This window comes from Garra rufa, chromosome 14, assembly GCF_049309525.1.
Source record: "Garra rufa chromosome 14, GarRuf1.0, whole genome shotgun sequence".
In the NCBI taxonomy this organism is placed as follows: Eukaryota; Metazoa; Chordata; class Actinopteri; order Cypriniformes; family Cyprinidae; genus Garra; species Garra rufa.
In genome coordinates this window covers 30,848,826-30,867,679 of record NC_133374.1, presented here as the reverse complement: position 1 = coordinate 30,867,679, position 18,854 = coordinate 30,848,826, and the positions used below count along the sequence as shown (strand labels likewise).

The window sequence follows — 18,854 nt, the reverse complement described above, 5'->3', positions numbered from 1 at the left end:
GCATGTGTTTTGCAATTTGCTTGCATTAAAGTTAATTTTAGCTAACGTTACTGGGTAACGTTAGGTTAATGAACAATCTGTATGGAGATACTGTGAGCTCATTGTTTTCACTGGATAAGCAATGCCACATTTGGAAATTATTTAAAGCTGTCTGACAAAAATAACGGAGGAAAATTATAATGTTTATCTCTGAGATGTAGTCTAGACTAGAACTATAAAACTGCAAAAAATGGAATTATTTAAATAAAAGCACCTTGAATTCATATAGTAAATTACAGTACTTGGTTATATTGCACCAAGTGCATTGACATGTCAGTGACATGCCTAGAGTGGGTGCATAAGAACATGTATGTTGTGTACATTGCATAAAGGTAACAGTACACTAAAGGATGTGATTTATGGGGTTTTAAAAATATGGTTAATTTATCGTAGTAAATTTTGTTCATATCTTTACTGATAATTGTGCTATTCTCGTTTGTGTCCCATGAATAGGTAATGAGTCCCGAAATTCTCAGAAAACAGAAATGGAGGCCGAACCTGCAGATGTGGATGGCAGTGAATGATGGAGCGTACACAGAAAAGGTTAAATATGTAGACAAATCAAATCAACAAAATATGTCTCCGTGTACTATTTTATAAAATTCTAGTGCATTTAATCTATTAAATAACTGTAGAGGTCTGGATATGGTAAGATTAAACTTATTTTAGTGAATGAAGTACCACATTTTAGCTATCATTTTGTTAGGGTGGGTACACAAAATATTATTTTATCCTTGCTTCTAGAAAATCCTCAATCCATCTGCTTTCTAACAGCTTCATATGGCCGTAAACATTTATCTTAAACGTGGCTTTAAGCACTATAGATTATTAAAGTTTCACTTTCACTGTGACAAAGGCAGTAAATGTGGTTCGGGAAACTATTAATTGATTATTCTACAATTAATTGCACTATTAATTACACTACAATGCAAAACACATTAAATAGATAAACTGTTTGGCGTGATGACGTTTAATGCCTCCGACAGGCCCTGTAGTCCCATTTAGCAGCATGTTAGCAACCATCTTTTTTAAGAAACATAAGAGTTTAAAAATTAAAATACGAATCAAACGTGGGGTTTAACTGGTGTTTTTTTATGTCATAGAATAAAATGTGAAAGGATTATGAGTTTGTGTGAACGGTGGACCTTATTTTAGGGGATTTAATCAAAATTGTCTTTCAAAAATCCATGTAATATTTCCACCTCTGTTTTCTCCAGGCCAAAACGATGCACATATTAGGTATTATGAATGTCAACACCTTATTTAATTGATGCTAAATAGCAAATTAAATTGTAACCTTAGCTGTGAACTCTGTCATTGAGCATTTGGGTTACTATATTTTAGTTCTTCATGTATATAGAGACATATTATTTGAATGGGCATGCAGGCTGTGCTTTGTTGTTCTGCCATGTCCTTGTGGTATCTGGGAATATTTTACAATTACAACTTACAAACATATATACATAATTAGTATTCTGCAGTTTTAAAAGAATCTTTAACTTTACCAACTGTTTAATATTCAGTATATTTGTCATCTTATAGTAGTTTATCACTTTGGTACAATGTTGGATTGCAAGTCTTAAGTATATAAGTAATTTATTGTAATTATCTTATCAAAATCTAACTTTTATCTTTTTTTTATATACAGATGCTGGAATCCAGACATTTCTTCACCTGGGGCCTTCTGGGGATGGCAATAAACCAAAAACTAACCAAGCTGTGGGAATACAAACCTGTAGACCTTTAGCTGGACCACTACAATTGATGTTTTGTTTCTTATGCCTGTTCAATGTTTTGATCAGTTATATATGTAATTGTTTCTTTTTTTCTGTTTGATTGTGCATGTCAGTAACATTTTTTTTCCTATTTAAATAATTTTTGTTTAAATAAAGATGTTTCTTTGTGTAGCTTACTGTACCATTTAACATTTAAAGCTTAAGTTGTGAAATGTGCAATGCACTGCAACTTTGTAGAGTGTAGTTGTCTCACATGTGTCCTGTATTTAAAGATCAAAGATCACATATTAAAATATTAAATATGCATGAAATATATGGTTTCATATGTCTAATTTGTATATAACAATAAAAAATTGCATATATCTCACATATATAAAATAATTATATACATTCCATATATGGCAATACATGTATTATACATACATAAACATATATTTTTGTATGGGGTAGACTTATATGTCAATATATGAAATTGTTCCATTTTCTAATAGGAATCATATATGGATATGGCATATACAAGACATGTATTTAATACATGGGTATTTCATATAAGCACATATATTACATTTCGGTATGGGATTCCCAGTTGGGTATCATCATGAAAGCACACCCTGTCAGGCCTGATGTGTCTTTGATACGCTGCGTGCCAACAGGCGTCTGTGATTGTGTCAGGTCATCATTCTCCTATTATCTGTCAGGGGCATTTACCTGAACGCCATTCTAAATAATTCAAGCATATCAGCATTCCTCCTTGAATCTGTAACAGGCTTGTCCTCAGGCGAAACAGCAGCGTGCTTTTCAACTCCAAGATGCTTGATGACTTTATACGCAAAAAAAATTGCGTAATGAATGTGATAAAGGATGGAAAGGAGGGAAATGCATATTGAAATGTATGAAGCAGAACATAGGTGATCTCAATAGAATGATTTTTGCTGTTGAAGATGAAAGTGTTGTAAAGAGGGTCAGAGTGTCATACAGGCTTATTATGGTTGAGTAGATCTAGTTTCTTGAAGAGCAAATCATAACTACCTACTGTACTTACATTGATCAGTTTTCCACTTCTGATCTTACTCCAAATCATTCTAGAAGCTGGAAACCGGAAACATGAAAAATGTAAGATTTACTCCACTACTTTATTTATTTATTACTCATATATTGTACACACTGTCATTCAGAGGTTTAGGTTTTAGAAAATCTGACTTTTCCATGTTTAAGTGCTATAAACGGGTCCCCAGTGTATCTACCATCCTAGAAAACATGAAATAGGACAACCCAGTAACTTTGTTTCGGTTAGCCTTTCTCTGCAAGCATATGAAAAAATGAGCCGCTCAGATTTCACTGATTTTATTATAATATTACCGCCCCTTAATCTGCAAGTTTAAACCCACAGCACCGCCATTTTGTTTTCGCAAGTGACAACAAAACACTATTTAGAGTCCCAGCCTCAGAGGAGACAAGACTAATACATGTGGTTTCTGTTTGTGTTTTTAACATGAACTTGTATGTATTTGACAGTTTAAGCGCAATAAGACATGAAATAACTTAAGAACTAATATGGCATTAAAACGCATGATTTCAGCAATATAGACATGATAATCCAAACCAAACAGTTTTTTTTTTTTTTTTTGGCAGTAAGAGCTGTACAGGCGCTATTCTAGAAAAGGGGGTGGGGAACAGCAGCTCATTTGCATTTAAAGAGGCATGCATGAAAACAGCGTGTTTCTGTTTCCATTCAAAATAGTCATTTTCAAAATGATATAATAAATTATCTGTGGGGTATTTTGAGCTGAAACTTCACAGACACATTCGGGAACACCTGAGACTTCTATTACTTATTGTAAAAAAGTGGCATAATAGGTGTCGATTAATATATTTTCAAAATGTTTTTTATTTTTGCAATGTAAAGCTGAATTTTCAGCATTATTACTCCAGTCTTCAGCGCCAAGAAATCAGTCTTCAGAAATCATTCTATTCTGCTTATTTGCTGCTTAAAAAAACATTTCTTATTACTATTGATGTTCAAATCAGCTTGCTTCTTAATATGTTTGTGGAAACCATGATATGTTTATTCTGAATTATTTGATGAATAGAAAGTTCAACTGAACAGCATTTATTTCAAATGGAGAAATTACAAAAGTCATCGATGTCACTAAAATCAATGTGTTTTTGCTGAATAAAATATTAATTTAAAGGGATAGTTCACCCAAAAATAGCATTTCTGTCATCATTTACTCATCATTTAAGCTGTTGAAGAAGAACAAAAGAAGACGTTTTGAAGAATGTTGGCAACCAAAAGTATGGCAAAATAATAGTATGGCTACAACTGTTTGGTTAGCAACATTCTTCTAAATATATATTTTTGTGTTCAACAGAAGAAAGAAACTCATACAGGTTTGGAACAAAGGGAGGGTGAGTAAATGATGACAGAATTTTCGTTTTTGGGTGAACTATCACTTTAAATGAATAATAAAAATATATATATTGATTTGCATTTTAATGAGTGAAATAAGTATTTGACCCCCTTCGCAAAACATGACTTGGCAATCACGAAAGTCAGACGTTTCTTGTAGTTGGCCACCAGGTTTGCACACATCTCAGGAGGAATTTTGTTCCACTCTTTGCACATCCTCTCCAAGTCATTAAGGTTTCGAGGCTGATGTTTGGCAACTCGCACCTTCAGCTCCCTCCACAAATGTTCTATGGGATTATGGTCAGGAGACTGGCTAGGCCACTCCAGGACCTTAATGTGCTTCTTCTTGAGCCACTCCTTTGTTGCCTTGGCCATGTGTTTTGGGTCATTGTCATGCTGGAATACCCATCTACAACCCATTTTCCATGCCCTGGCTGGCTTCAATACCCTGGCCCTGATGGTACATGGCCCCGTCCATCATCCCTTTGATGTGGTGCAGTTGTCTTGTCCCCTTAGCAGAAAAGCACCCCCAAAGCGTAATGTTTTCACCTCCATGTTTGATGGTGGGGATGGTGTTCTTGGGGTCATAGGCAGCATTCCTCCTCCTCCAAACACACAATATCTTTGTGTTTTGAAGATGAACAACGGTCTTACAGGTTTAGAACAACATGAGGGTGAGTAATTATTGATTGAATTTTCATTTTCGGGTGAACTATCCCTGTAAAGTCCAGCAAAACTTCTTAACAATCACAATTTTTTTTCAAAAGTTTCAGCCCAACTTTCAGCCCTATTTTCAACATCCCAGTAAAATCCGTCCAATCTTTGCTACAAGAAAAGAATACAAATACAGCTGAGATAATATACATCGCAACTGCATCATTTTGAAATTTGGTCGCAGAATGCTTCCCAGTGCCTAGACCCGTTTGCCCCTTCAAAGATCAGTCCACCATTACTGCTGCCACTAGCACGAGAGAGGCACGATACCACGAACCTCTTCCCAATCACGATCATGCACATATTTTCTTCAGGTCATCAGCGCATCAGAGTCCAACAGTCCTTAGACCAGTCACCCCCTTGCACGCTATTTTTCCTCCTGTGAGCAAATTGACTTTGATCTCAGGCCCTCCCCTTTGTTCGGCAAGGCTTGGTTGATTACAGTGCTTCACCGCCAGCGCTGCCTGGCCTCCGAGACAAGCATCTGTAAGTGCTAACAAAAACATAATTGCTAAAAGCCTCCAACTGCCAATTTCAGCTGGAGAGCCACTGCTGTTACACTGGCACGCTTGCCAGGGAACATTGAATTAGCCATTCTGGGTCTTGTGTGTTCGTTTTCCCGCTCATCTACACACATACACATACTTTTAGTATTCTTCCGGCACATTCGCGCGCGCTGGTTTCTGTGCTGCCTGTCACATATGCTTTGGTCCTGGGTGACATTCATGCTTGTCTAATGGGAATGGGTGCTATTGATCAATGCGTGAATGCTTAAGGTAGACTTCCTCTTTATAAAGGATCCCTGAGCCTTATTTATGCTCTTTCTCTCTCCGTCTCCCTGTAGATGTCTTTTTATGGATCTCAGACGTCTGTGCGAATCCACATGGGGAGGAACTGATATTCTGCAACACAGCACTTCTTGCTTGCATCTTGTTTCTGGTGCTCTTCCTCTAGAGCCACAACATCAAATGTTGGCATCGGTAATAGCGTTATTGGTTTCAGAACAGCTTGGAAATACATTTCTAATGGTAGGCAGGCATATCCCTGCTAAAAAGACCAGCCTAATCCAGGTTTAATATGGACTCCATACCTGGCCAAGCTGTCAAATCCCTGTAAAAATAAAGGTTCTTCATTGGTATTGATGGTTCCATGAAGGACTTTTAACATCCATTGAACCACAAAATGTTCTACAGTGGTAGGAAGGTTTTTTACTAAAATGTTCTTCACACTAAGAAAAAATGGTTCTTTTAAGAACTGCTCACTGAAAGGTTCTTTGGGAACCCAAAATTGTCATTTCTATGGCTTTTGGGACCTCTATTTTTGAGTGTTGGCTGGTTTATGTGTTTTATTTCATCAGGGAGTTTGTCACAATATGCCTCACATCTTCCATCTGTCAGCTTTTCTAACAATAATGATACATCATGCAAACTGTCCACTAATCAATGTCTGTTCTTTGAAAATACAACAGACAAACAGGGTCAAACATTGTGTAACAGCACTTCATCGGAAGTAGAAGTCAAAGACGCAGAAGCCATAGAAGTCGACTAAGTCGAAGAAAAAGTCGAAGAGGCAGAAGCCATAGAAGTCGATGAGGTCGAAGAAAAAGTCGAATAGGTAGAAGCCATAGAAAAAGTTGAAGAAGTAGAAGTCGAAGAAAAAGTCGAATAGGCAGAAGCCATAGAAAAAGTCGAAGAAGTAGAAAGCAAAGAGGCAGAAGCCATAAAAGAAGTCAAAGTCTAAGAAATAGTCGAAGAGGCAGAAGCCATAGAAATCGATGAAGTTGAAGAAAAAGTATGTGGACAAATGGAAAAAGTGGCTCAAGATATTGAAAAAGTCGAAGAAGTAGAAGTCTAAGAGGCAGAAGCCATAGAAGTCCAAGAAGTAGAAGTCAATGTAAAAGTCAAAGAGGCAGAAGCTATAGAACAAGTCGATGAAGTCGAAGAAAAAGTGCAAACTGTCCACTAATCAATGGCTGTTCTTCGAAAAGATAGCAGGCAAACAGGGTCAAACATTGTGTAACAGCACTTCATCCGAAGTAGAAGTCGAAGAAAAAGTCAAATGAATAGAAGTTGAAGAAAAAGTCGAAGAGGCAGAAGCCATAGAAAAGTGGACGAAGTCGAAGAATATTTGAATAGATATAAGCTGTAGAAAAAGTCGAAGAAGTAGAAGTCGAAGAAAAAGTTGAACAGGCAGAAGCCATAGAAGTTGAAGAAGTCGAAGAAAAAGTTGAAGTCGAAGAAAAAGTCAAAAGAGGCAGAAGCCATAGAAGAAATCAAAGTTAAAGAAAAAGTCTATCTATGTGGAAAAGTAGAAAAAGTGGCAGAAGCCATAGAACAAGTCGATGAAGTCAAAGAAAAAGTCGAATATGATGAATATGCTGCAATTTGTAGAGTTCAGTGTGATGTGGACCACTGACGTAAGTCATATGAAAGGACTTTTGAATGAAATAAGCCTGCTAATGACCACACTGTATTTAAGCTGAAGAAGTGAAGACTAGATTAAAATTTTACAAGTCCACAAAATATTTAGTGAAACTGTACTGAGATTTAACATTAGCTACAGTTTCAATCAATCTCAGGTTACAAAGTGAATTTTTTAGCTTTTTGCTAACAGCAGTGAATCCAGAATCTCATTTGTCTGCTCTACACACAAAATATCCATTAAATCATTGATAGATGTATTATTATTTGTGTGAAGATGAAGCTGAATGCAAAATCATCACAACAAAGCTAATTCTGATCTCTTTACAAAATGCAGCTACAGATAACTACACTCTTAATGTCATGCGATGCCATAGAACCATTTTTGGTTCCACAAAGAACCATTCAGTCAAAGGTTCTTTAAAGAACCTCCACTTTCTAAGTTTTTATAATCTGAAGGACATTCTTTCGCCACAAAGAACATTTTCTTCAGATGTTAAAGATTCTTTATGGAGCCATTTAGACAAAAAAGTTTCTTCTATGGCATCGTAAAGCACCTTTATTTTTAAGAGTCATAGTTACGAGTAAAAAGATACTCAGTCATGTTTTATTTCATTCAGCGGTCCAGCCTACGTGCTAAAAGGCTCTTTGGGAAAAAAGTGGCTGTGGCAACACTTATACAAAATTATTTTATGATTTAGGAGTGGGCAATGTACTGGTAGACATGATTAACCAGTAGAAATTTGCAATAGCTGACTAACTGTTTACAAGAAGAAGCTCGGTCAACCAAAATTTTATTAGTTGCTCTTAAAATACTCCATCATTTCTGGTCATACAGATAAAAGTAATACATCTTTTGAATCTGTGAAGACTGAATAATAACAAATCATTGGGCTCTTAAGTTGAAAACAAAGAAAAGCACTAGTTTATCAATAAATTATTGCAAGTATCCCCAGACCATGATGCTACCACCACCATGCTTGACTGTAGGCAAGACACAATTTTTTTGGTTCTTCTCACCAGGGCATCGCCACACATGCTGGACACCATCTGAGCCAAACAAATTTATCTTATAGACTCATCAGACCACAGGACATGGTTCCAGTAATTCATACTTTTGGACAGGTTGTCTTCAGCAAACTGTTTGCAGGCTTTCTTGTGAGCCAGCTTCAGATGAGGCTTCCTTCTGGGACAACGCCTATGCAAACCAACTTGCTGCAGTGTGCGGCGTATGGTCTGAGCACTGACAAGCTGACTTTCTACTTCTGCAACTTTTAAAGCAATGCTGGCAGCACTCATGCACCTGTTTTTTGAAGCCAGGTTCTCCACCTGACGCACAGAACGTGTGCTCAACTTCGTTGATCGACCCTTGCAAGGCCTGTTCCGAATTGAACCCATCTTGGAAAACCTCTGTATGACCCTGACCACTGTAGTGTAACTCGGTTTGAGGGTGCTACTGAACCTCTAATAGCCTTGGCCATCTTTGTGGAGAGCAACAATTCTAATTCTCAAATCCTGTGAGAGTTCTTTGCCATGAGATGCCATGTTGAACATCCAGTGGTCAGTATGAGAGAATTTTATTTAAAGCACGTAATTTTAACTGCCCTAATGCAAGATACACAACTTTGTATGGTCCTGTCAAGCAAACAAAAACATAGACATGATGAATAGGACATGTGGCTTTGCATGGTTAAACAACAAACTGCTGCATACTGCATTTATATATAAGTGTTAATTATTAGCATATTTCAATTGCAAATTAACCAAATTGCCTGTGCTTAATTCATAAATGTAAGGTGTTTCCTGCACTTTAGGAGAACTTGCATGCTTTACTTTTTCTATAAATCCTGACATCAAGCAACTTATATGAAGCCCCCATTAATTCTGTCTGAGAAAAAAAGGCGGCATCAGATCATTTTGTTTTTCTCACTCTCTTCCCGATAACATCTCCGAAATATCCATTACAAAGGAAGTTTGTTCTATCAGTGAGAGGATTCAATGCAAATAGGAGTATGGGGGAGTAGGATCGGGGGGCATCTGTCGTCATCCTCAGCAGGAACAATACGCCAAGCAACACTTCTTTTTAATCATCGCTATCAAAGCCGGCAAGCTGGCAGTAAAAGCCAAGTGTGCTCCAGCTCCGGGGCAGAGTAAGAGAGCGTTTGAGGATAACACCAAGACCCACCGCTAGCCCATGGGGATAGGAGGTGATTATTCAAGCAGCCAATTAGACGCCTGTCTGCATGTTTGTTACAACTCACAACTGTTTAAACCCCTGAGAGGCCAAGGTAAACAGAGAGAGAGAGAGAGAGAGAAAGAGAGAGCAGGAGTGGAGAGACAGGGGACTCCAGATTCTGTCTTTCCCTTTTTTGTGCCACAAGAATACAGTTGTTTGCTTATACTTCGAAGGTGAAAACTGTATATTTACATGGCAATTAAATGGCAAAAGTCACAGCCCTTTTTTTTTTGCATGTCACATAACTAAAACATGTTGTATTTTGCTTTCTGTAGATTTGTAGACACATAGAATACATGTAGCTGTGGTTCTGAACTGGTTTTACTTCGGGACCCTTATTATGGCGATCCAACAGTACCAAAAGTAAACGCAATTTCCCTTAAGATCAAATATTGGTAATAATAATAGTTATTATTATTATTATTATTATTATTATTATTATTATTATTATTATTATTATTATTATTATTTGTTTTCTTTTAATTATTATTATTATTATTATTATTATTATTATTATGTTAATATTAAATTTTTAAAGTTTTCTTTTAGTTATTATTATTATGAAAATAATAATAATAGTAATTGTTGTTGTTGTTGTTTTGCAAATAAATAATATAAAATGTTACAATTTATATAATATTGTATAATATTTCCATTAACTACATTGCCAGTTATACAATAATTTAAGTATTTTCTACTCCCTTTCTGTTCATTTTAAATAACTCTATGGAAGCCTGTTTCCGCCAATTTATATAATATTGTATAATATTTCCATTAACTACATTGCCAGTTATACAATAATTTAAGTATTTTCTACTCCCTTTCTGTTAATTTTAAATAACTCTATGGAAGCCTGTTTCCGCCACTGATTAAAAAAAAAAAAAAAAGGTAACTGACTTAATAACTTGCAATTGTGAGTTTCTGTCATGCAATTCTGAGAAAAATGTCAAAACTTAATAAAAAAAAAAGAAATTGTTTTTTTTTTCTCAGAATTGTGTAATACAAACTTGCAATTCTGACTTTTCTCGCAGTTGCAGGTTTGTATCTCGCAATTCAGATTTTTTTTTCCACAAATGCAATTTTGTATCTCACAGTTCTGATGTTTTCTTGCAATTGCAAGTTTATATCTTGCAATTCTGACTTATCAGAATTATTTTTCTCAAAATTGTGATATATAAACTTGCAATTGCGAGTTATAAAATCCAATTCTGAGGGGGGAAAGAGACTTATATATTCTCAGAATTATTTTATTTTATATCTCGCAATTCTGACTTTTTTTAATCAGAATTTTGAGATATAAACTCGCAGGGGGAAAAGCATTTCAGAATTTTTTTTGTCTTGCAATTGTGAGTTTAGGTCTTGTAAAAATTACTTTTTCGCAAATACGGGTTTATATCTTGCAATTCTGACGTTTTTTTTAATCCGAATTTTGAGATATACTTCCCAGTTCTGACTTTTTTGTAGCAATTGCCAGTTTATGTCCCGCACTTCTGACTTGTGAGAATTCTTTTTCTCAGAACTGTGAGATATAAACCCGCAATTGCGAGTTGTAAAATCCAATTCTGCGCGTTTTTATTTCGCAATTCAGATTTTTTTCCTCACAATTCTGACTTTTTTTCTCACAAATGCAAGTTTGTTTCTCGCAATTCTGACATTTTTCTCGCAATTGCAAGTTCATATCTCGCAATACTGATTTTTTTCTCGCAAATGCCAGTTTATATCTCGCAATTCTGACTTTTTTCTCCCAAATCAAGTTTTCTTGCAATTGTGAGTTTAGATCTCGCAATTCTGGCTTTTTTAATCAGAATTGTGAGATATAAACTCGCAGTTCTGAATTTTTTCTTCCAATTGTGAGTTTATGTCTCGCACCTCTGTAAAATCCAATTCTGAGGTGGAAAAGAGACTTATATGTTCTTAGAATATCTTACAATTCTGACTTAATCCGCAATTGTGAGTTTCTGTCATGCAATTCTGAGGAAAAAAGTCAGCATTTTATCTCAGGATTGTGTAATACAAACTCACAATTCTGACTTTTTTCTCGCAAATGCAAGTTTGTATCTCGCAATTCTGACTTTTTTCTCGCAATTGCTAATCTATGTCTCACAATTTAGAATTTTTTTCTCAGAATTGTAAGAAATAAAATCGCAGTTCTGACTTTTTTCACGTAATTATTCACTTATATCTTGCAGTTCTGACTTATTAGAGTTCTTTTTCTCAGCATCGCGAGGGTAGAAAGAGACTTATGTTCTGAGAATTACGAGTTTATATCTCACAATTCTGACTTCATAACTCGCTGTTGCGTGATATAAACTCACAATTCTGAGAAAAAAAAGTCACAATTGCGGATATAAACTCGCAATTCTAAGGAAAAAAGTCGGACTTTATAACTTGAGAGTTTTTGTCATGTAATTCTGAGATAAACAAAGTCAGTTTATATTATATAGAGTGTATATTTTGCAATTCTGACCTTATTTCTCTGAAAAGCGAGTTCACATCTCGAAATTCGGACTTTATAACTTACAAATGCAAGAGCAGTCAGAATTTTAAGATAAAAAGTCGCAATTACCTTTTTAATTGTTTGTATTCGGTTGCAGAAACGGGCTTCCATACTTTTTCTGTCTTTTATGGCCTTTTTTGGGGATGGCCTTTCTTGTAAACGTTGGCAAAGGAAAGTAAAATTAAAGTTTTATTCGACATTATTTTCCACTTAATATTGTTTCACTAGGAAAAATTACACTTTATGGAAGTTAAATTGTTTTATGTTGTCTTTAAATAATTTGATTTAACTTTCGCTCTATCAACAGCATCTGTGACATGCTTTCAATTAGCACAGATACTAATTTCAATATTAATGCACTTCTAATGGAAATCTATGAGGGAGTCCAGATGTTCAGCGAGCTCACCACCTTAAAAATTTCAAGGCATCTGTCCATTTTTTTGGGTGGGTGTAACTTAAAACTTAAACACAAAAGCATGAAATAGATTTCCAGTTTTCGCTAAATGTGTCTTCATTATTCTTTTATGCTCTCTGTCAAAGATATTTCTTATTCCGGTCATGAGTCTAGGCAATTACTTTTTTTAATATTTAATTTAGTCAGTGTAGCACAGACGGAGTGAAATTGTGTGAGTGCACGTTTGGTGTTGTTTGAAACATTTTTTGATGGAATACATTATTAATATTTTGAAATGGATAAATAATTCTGCCTGGAATTGTTGATGCGGTGGCTCATCGGTTTTGCCGCGCGTGTTTATATGGGACAAATGTGTGTCATTGTCTCAGAGGACCTCAAAGCAATCAGTGCTGTTGACTTGCAGCACAGCTTTGCATTCTGACGAGCTGAAGAACGTCTCTTGAAAGTGGACAACCAGTTCACATTCAGTGGACACCATTGAGATGGTGGCTTGCTTTGAGTAAATAATAACAGAAAGTCCACTTTTGGCTGAATTATAACTTTAAAATCATCATATCGAAGCATTTTGGAGGATAGATGGATCCATATATGTATTCATTGCCCATCATTATCATTGATTTATCTTCTAGTTCTGTCTCCAGTGTCTCTTTGGGTTCCTTAACCACACTCTGCTCCAGATATAAGATCAAACTGGACTCGGATGAAATCCAGTATGGAGGCCATGGCAGATTGGACCACAACACAGAGTTCTTCAGTGAGCAAATGGAATTCAACAATCGGCCCAACTCTATGTTGGTAAGCAAACTGCACAGTACACACAACATTCCTATGCAAACAGAGTCTGTTTTTCTTCATCTGTGCTGATTGTGGTGGAAAATATGTGAATATGTTTGTTGAATACAGCTCAAAGTGCTATAAGTTCACATTGAAAACAATACCAGTTAAATTTCTCAGTAGCAATTTGAATTCCACAGCAAAAACTATTAGGTATTAAACCCGCCCTTTAATTACATTCAAATAAATACACAAATTAAATTAAAGTAATGGAATGTAGCCTTGAAGCATTTCTAATTAAGTAAACATTGCCCAAGTAATTAAAAACGAGTAAACAAATTCTCATTTAATTACTCAAGTAGACGTTCGGTAATCAAATAAAGATTAAAGAATCACATTACAAGAACTTGATCAAATTAAAACAACAGAACAAAGATGCAAATGAAGTAAACAGTGGTGTTTAGGCACCTAACAGCAGTACATTATCAAGTATTCTAGTGTACTCGGTATATATTATATCTATCTATATAGAGAGAGAGAGATTAGTATATACTATACTATTATTACTAACTATTGGTATATATGTTGTATTATACTTTATACAAGTATAGTGATCTGATGCTCTTGGAGTTTGACTAAAAGCAAGTGTGTAATTAAATGAGCCTTACAGTTCTTCATCTTCATCATCTTTCAAATACTGATTCATATAAATGACAAAATAGACACTTACACCAGCAGTTCTCACCCACTAAGGAGCCTCAGCAAAGTTCTAAGGAACCTCAAAATGACTATAAATGGTTTAAAATAAGCCAAAACAACTAAAAATCAAGATACCTCTTTTTAATTCTAATTCACAACATCTTGAAAAAACTGTATATATGAGAACATTTACTCACCCTTATGCCAAGATGGAGTTTTTTTTTTTCTTCTGAAAAAAATGGAGAAATGTAGCATTTCATCACTTGCTTTTACAATCTCTAGCTGAAGTGCCTGGAGCTTGCGCTCCTCTAGAGGGCACTCCATCTAATTCCTTTGCAACTCCACCCCCGACTCCATTTCCCAGAAACCCCCTGCCTAGGAACTAATCACGGACTCCTCCCATTGTCAATCAGGAAGACTATAAAAGTTACACACTCACACAAACACACATTGCTGAGTATTGTTTATTCCTAGCCATCCTAGTTTTCACGTTTTCCTTCTTTTCCTAGTTTTGCCTTTTGACCCTAGAGTGTTGCCTTATTTTTTTGTGATTGTTTGCTGCCTGCCCTGACCATTGCCTGTTTGTGGATTACTCTTTTGCCTTTGCCCTGGATAATATTGTTTGCTGGTGTTCAACCCTCCCTATCTGATCATGTGTTTTGTTTTTGTTAACAACTTTTTTTGAATTTTCTTCTGTGAACAGTAATATAAAACAAAAAAGCAACTGTGCAAATTTAGAACCCACCCCTGGTAGACTTTACAAAGATTTTAGAAAAGATGACACAACGTTAAAAGCTAATTAAATTAGCCTTACACTTCTTATTCTTCTTTTTGCTTCGTCTTCTACTACTTCTTCTTCATCATCTTCCTAATACTGTTGTTTAATTCATATAAATAACAAAGTAGACATTTACACCAGCCTGGGGCCCACTAAGGAGCCTCAGCAAAGTTCTAAGGGAGGCCTCAAAATTACTGTAAATGGTTTAAAATAAGCCAAAACAACTAAAAATTAAGATATCTCTTTTTCTAATTCAACCCACAACATCTTGAAAAACCTGTATATATGAGAACATTTACTAACCCTTGGGAACTAATTATGGACTCTACCTATTGGCAATCAGGAGGACTATAAAAGCTGCACACTCTCACACACACACATTGGCTGTATCCAAAATCACCCCCTATACCCTATTCACTATTCCCTACATTAGTCCACTCATTCAGTTCACTTAAAGGAGTGAATGAAAACGAGTGTGTGAATTCGGACACTAAGGGCACTGGAAGAACTGCCGCTTTTCCTTGCTGTGTAATAATCATTTGAAACGGGCAGTTCCAGTAGTAAGATTAAGGGATTTATCTTGAACTCTGTCACGGAAATTATGTATGAACCCTAGTTAAACAATTTAATAATCAATTTACAACGAACTTGTACCTGTGTTGTACGCTGTAGTACGCTGTGGACGAGCGCGTTGTAAAATGAACGGATGGATGATTCTGCTGCGGGAGCCATCTTCTGGTGAGACGCGGAAATTTAATCGGTGCGTGACTCTCACAGTGCATAATGGGTTATCTCTAGACGTTGAGTGTACATCAGTTGTACACTCGTTTTTGCGGTGCATTGTAGGATTGAATGAGTGCACTCGAGAACGTCCACTATGTTTTCGAACACCACTTAAAATGTCTGTCCCCTCAAATAGTGCCCTATTTGAGGGTATAGGGGGCAATTTCAGATACAGCCATTGCTTGAGTATTGAGTATTGTTTATTCCTAGCCATCCTAGTTTCCTTGTGCTTCTTGTTTTCCTAGTTTTGCCTTTTGACTCTGGACTGTTACCTTGTTGTTTTTGTGATTGTTTGCTGCCTGCCCTGACCATTGCCTGTTTGTGGATTACTGCCCTGGATAAGAATAGGGACTTTTAGCAACAGCTTCCAATGGAACGGCTAAGATGGCCGGAAGTAAACTGTCACTCCGCCGTAGCCGATAACGTAAGCAACCATAAACAGGACGGTGCAATGCAGCATTCAGCCATTAAATGATGGATTATGAGGAGGATATTTAGGCAATACTTAAATTGTTCGTTTCACACCATCTCTAGTCTCAGTGCTATCTGAGGTGCTGTTGCCGACAGCAGACATATCTTTGTACAAATGAAAAAAAATTGTTAAAAATACCTTAAGTTTAAAACATCCCTGCTGAAAAAAACAGCTAATACCAGCCTAGGCTGGTTGGCTGGTCTTAGCTGGTTTAAGCTGGAAATAGCTGGTTTTAGCTGGTCTCCCAACCTGCCCAGGCTGGTTTTAGCTGGTGGTTTCCCAGCCTGACCAGCTAAGACCAGCCTGGCCAGGCTGGGAAAGTTGCCAAAACTCCTCTAAAACCAGCCTGCTGACCAGCTAAAACCAGGCTGGTTGACCAGCTAAAACCAGCCTGCTGACCAGCTAAAACCAGCCAACCAGCCTAGGCTGGTTTTAGCTGTTTTTTTTTTCAGCAGGGATATCAACACAGATTCAATGAAAGACTAATGGTAGAATCATATACTGATGGAATTACAGTTGTATACTACAAAATGTAACATTTATCTGTTTATTGAATTTTCTTTTGGGAACAGTAATATAAAACTAAAAGCAACTGTGCAAATTTAGAACCCACCCCATCCTATCCTACCCCTGGTAGACTTGAAAAAAAAAAAGAAACCATGTAGACCTTAAATAATAAATAAATAAATAAATACCAAAAATAAATAAATAACAACTTAAATATTTTTTTACAAAGATTTTAGAAAAGATGACTTTAGATGAAAATTAAAAGCTGAATGCAATACATTTACTGTACGCTCTTAAATAAAGTCTGCAAGTGGATCACCTACTCCGTTGTCAAGCTTCCACGTTACACTTGCTCACAAGTGGATCTACTGCAGTGAGTGGGTGCCGTCAGAATGAGAGTCCAAACAGCTGCTAAAAACTTCATGATAGTCCACAAATCATCCACATGAGTAATCCATTCCATCAATTAACACCTTGTGAGATTGCAACTTTAACTTTTAACTTGTTTTAACTTTTACTTCTAACCATTGCTTCAGGCCAAACAATGTGTCCATAATCCATAATAACACTTCTTCCAGTGAAAAAGTTCATTCCTTGTTGTCCTCAAACATCAAAATCCACCAGCATATTTGTTTTGTTACTGTATATAACTGTTTTGGACTGTTTTTGTTTGTAAATGGTACATATTTCTTTCCTGATCCTCTAAATTATGGATAGAGGACTCATATTTTAGCTAAAAGCAGCGTTTAATAATGGATTTCATTCTTACAAATTTTCGTTTTAGTGTGAATTTTTAGGGTGTGATTTCTAAACTTGGAAAGCTTTGTACCACAATGCATCCTGAGAGAATTTTTCTTCTTTTATTGTTTTAGTTTCCTGCATTAGCATCCAAAACGCCTTCTGTGTTTGAAAACTGAAAGAGCTTTCATTGAAGCTCAAGGCAAGACTTTGTGATTGAGCCAGAGCAATGTATAACATTTTAAATCATGCATTACTAGAATAATGCATGTACGCATTTCAAACTATGCGGTTGCTATGTAATGCTCCTGTTATTTAGGCTTTTATGTATTAGGCTCTTTATCAGAGCAGTAATAAATGGGAGTCAAGTGGAACCCTATCTATAGTAGTCATACTTCAGTTAATCTAGCGAGTCACGTGTCTCCATCAGATAAGTTCTTCTATCTCTTGAGTTCCAGCTGTCATATTGTGTATTCTCTTTCCAGAGGCCTTATTGAAATTAAATGCATAGCGTGAAATTTAAAACCCCCGTTTCAGGCCGTACCTCGTGACGCAAGTCTTCATTCCTCTCTCGCTTCCTCGCACACCCCCGCTTTTCTCATATTTTCTTTGTCATCCCCCTCATCTCCTTACCTAAGGGCCTGCTGATGATTTAATAAGATAAAAATTCAAAAGCAAACTTTGTTTTGCTGACTTGTCCTGTTGTCAATATAATTTAGTAATTGTTAAGCAGAGCGTGTGGACCAATCTTGAGCTTGTAGGTAAAAGATGCCGAAATAAAGATGTGCATAACTGATGTGTGTTTTCTCAGGTTTGCTTAGTTGCGTGACAGCTTGGGACCAAATTAATAGACTGAATTCATGAATATGATATATCCACCCTCATGTTGTTGACTTTCTTCTGTGGAGCACAGAAGGTGATATTTTTAAGAATGTGCATGCTGCTCTTTTCCCTACAATAAATGTAAAGATCACATAGGCACTGACAATTATATAGGTGCTTACACACTAGGAATTGGGGGTTTTGATTCATTTTGGTGACTCAAATCTTTTAAACTAGTTAGGTGTGTATATAGTGCCTTGCAAAATTATTCAGACCCCCTTTTTTTCTTCACAAAGTAAATTTTGTTTTGCCTGGAAAACATGACTAAAATGGTTTGCAAAGTAACATAGCACTTTATTTTATTTCAGAAAGCATTTCTTCTAATCATTCTGTTAAACATTTGAAATGGCAGACTAGCGTATTGTCCCAGCCCTAATAGCAATATTGAATCACAATACTTAAATTTAAAAATTTGTATCGGCACCCAAGTATCTTGATAGTATTGAATCAGGAGGTAGGTGTATCGTCCTATCCCTAAAAAAACTTCTTTGAATAATTGAAGGACAAAAGATAAAAATAAAAATTAAACCTAATTCGTAATGATAGTAAAACAACACTGGTAATGAGTGAGTCATTGAATCGTTTACTCAACGGTTTCATTAACTGAATCAAGTCTAATTATTAATTATTTATAGATCTACTAAAAAAAATATTTAAACACCAAACTTGTTCACAAACAACAGGTCTTATTCAGTGCTGTACCAAATCATATTCAGTTTCAATAGCTGGGTTTTCATCCAAAGTTGTGAATTTA

The 18,854-nt window shown here is 36.0% G+C and overlaps 1 protein-coding gene across 1 annotated transcript in view; it reads left to right on the top strand.

The window, feature by feature from the left end:
- gbe1b (glucan (1,4-alpha-), branching enzyme 1b) overlaps positions 1-18,854 on the top strand; it is a 197,868-nt gene that overhangs the window by 164,027 nt on the left and 14,987 nt on the right. Inside the window, exon 15 of the mRNA XM_073817366.1 lies at positions 13,145-13,262. Within this exon, the coding sequence (XP_073673467.1) occupies positions 13,145-13,262 (118 nt within the window). The remainder of the gene's footprint in view (positions 1-13,144; positions 13,263-18,854) is intronic.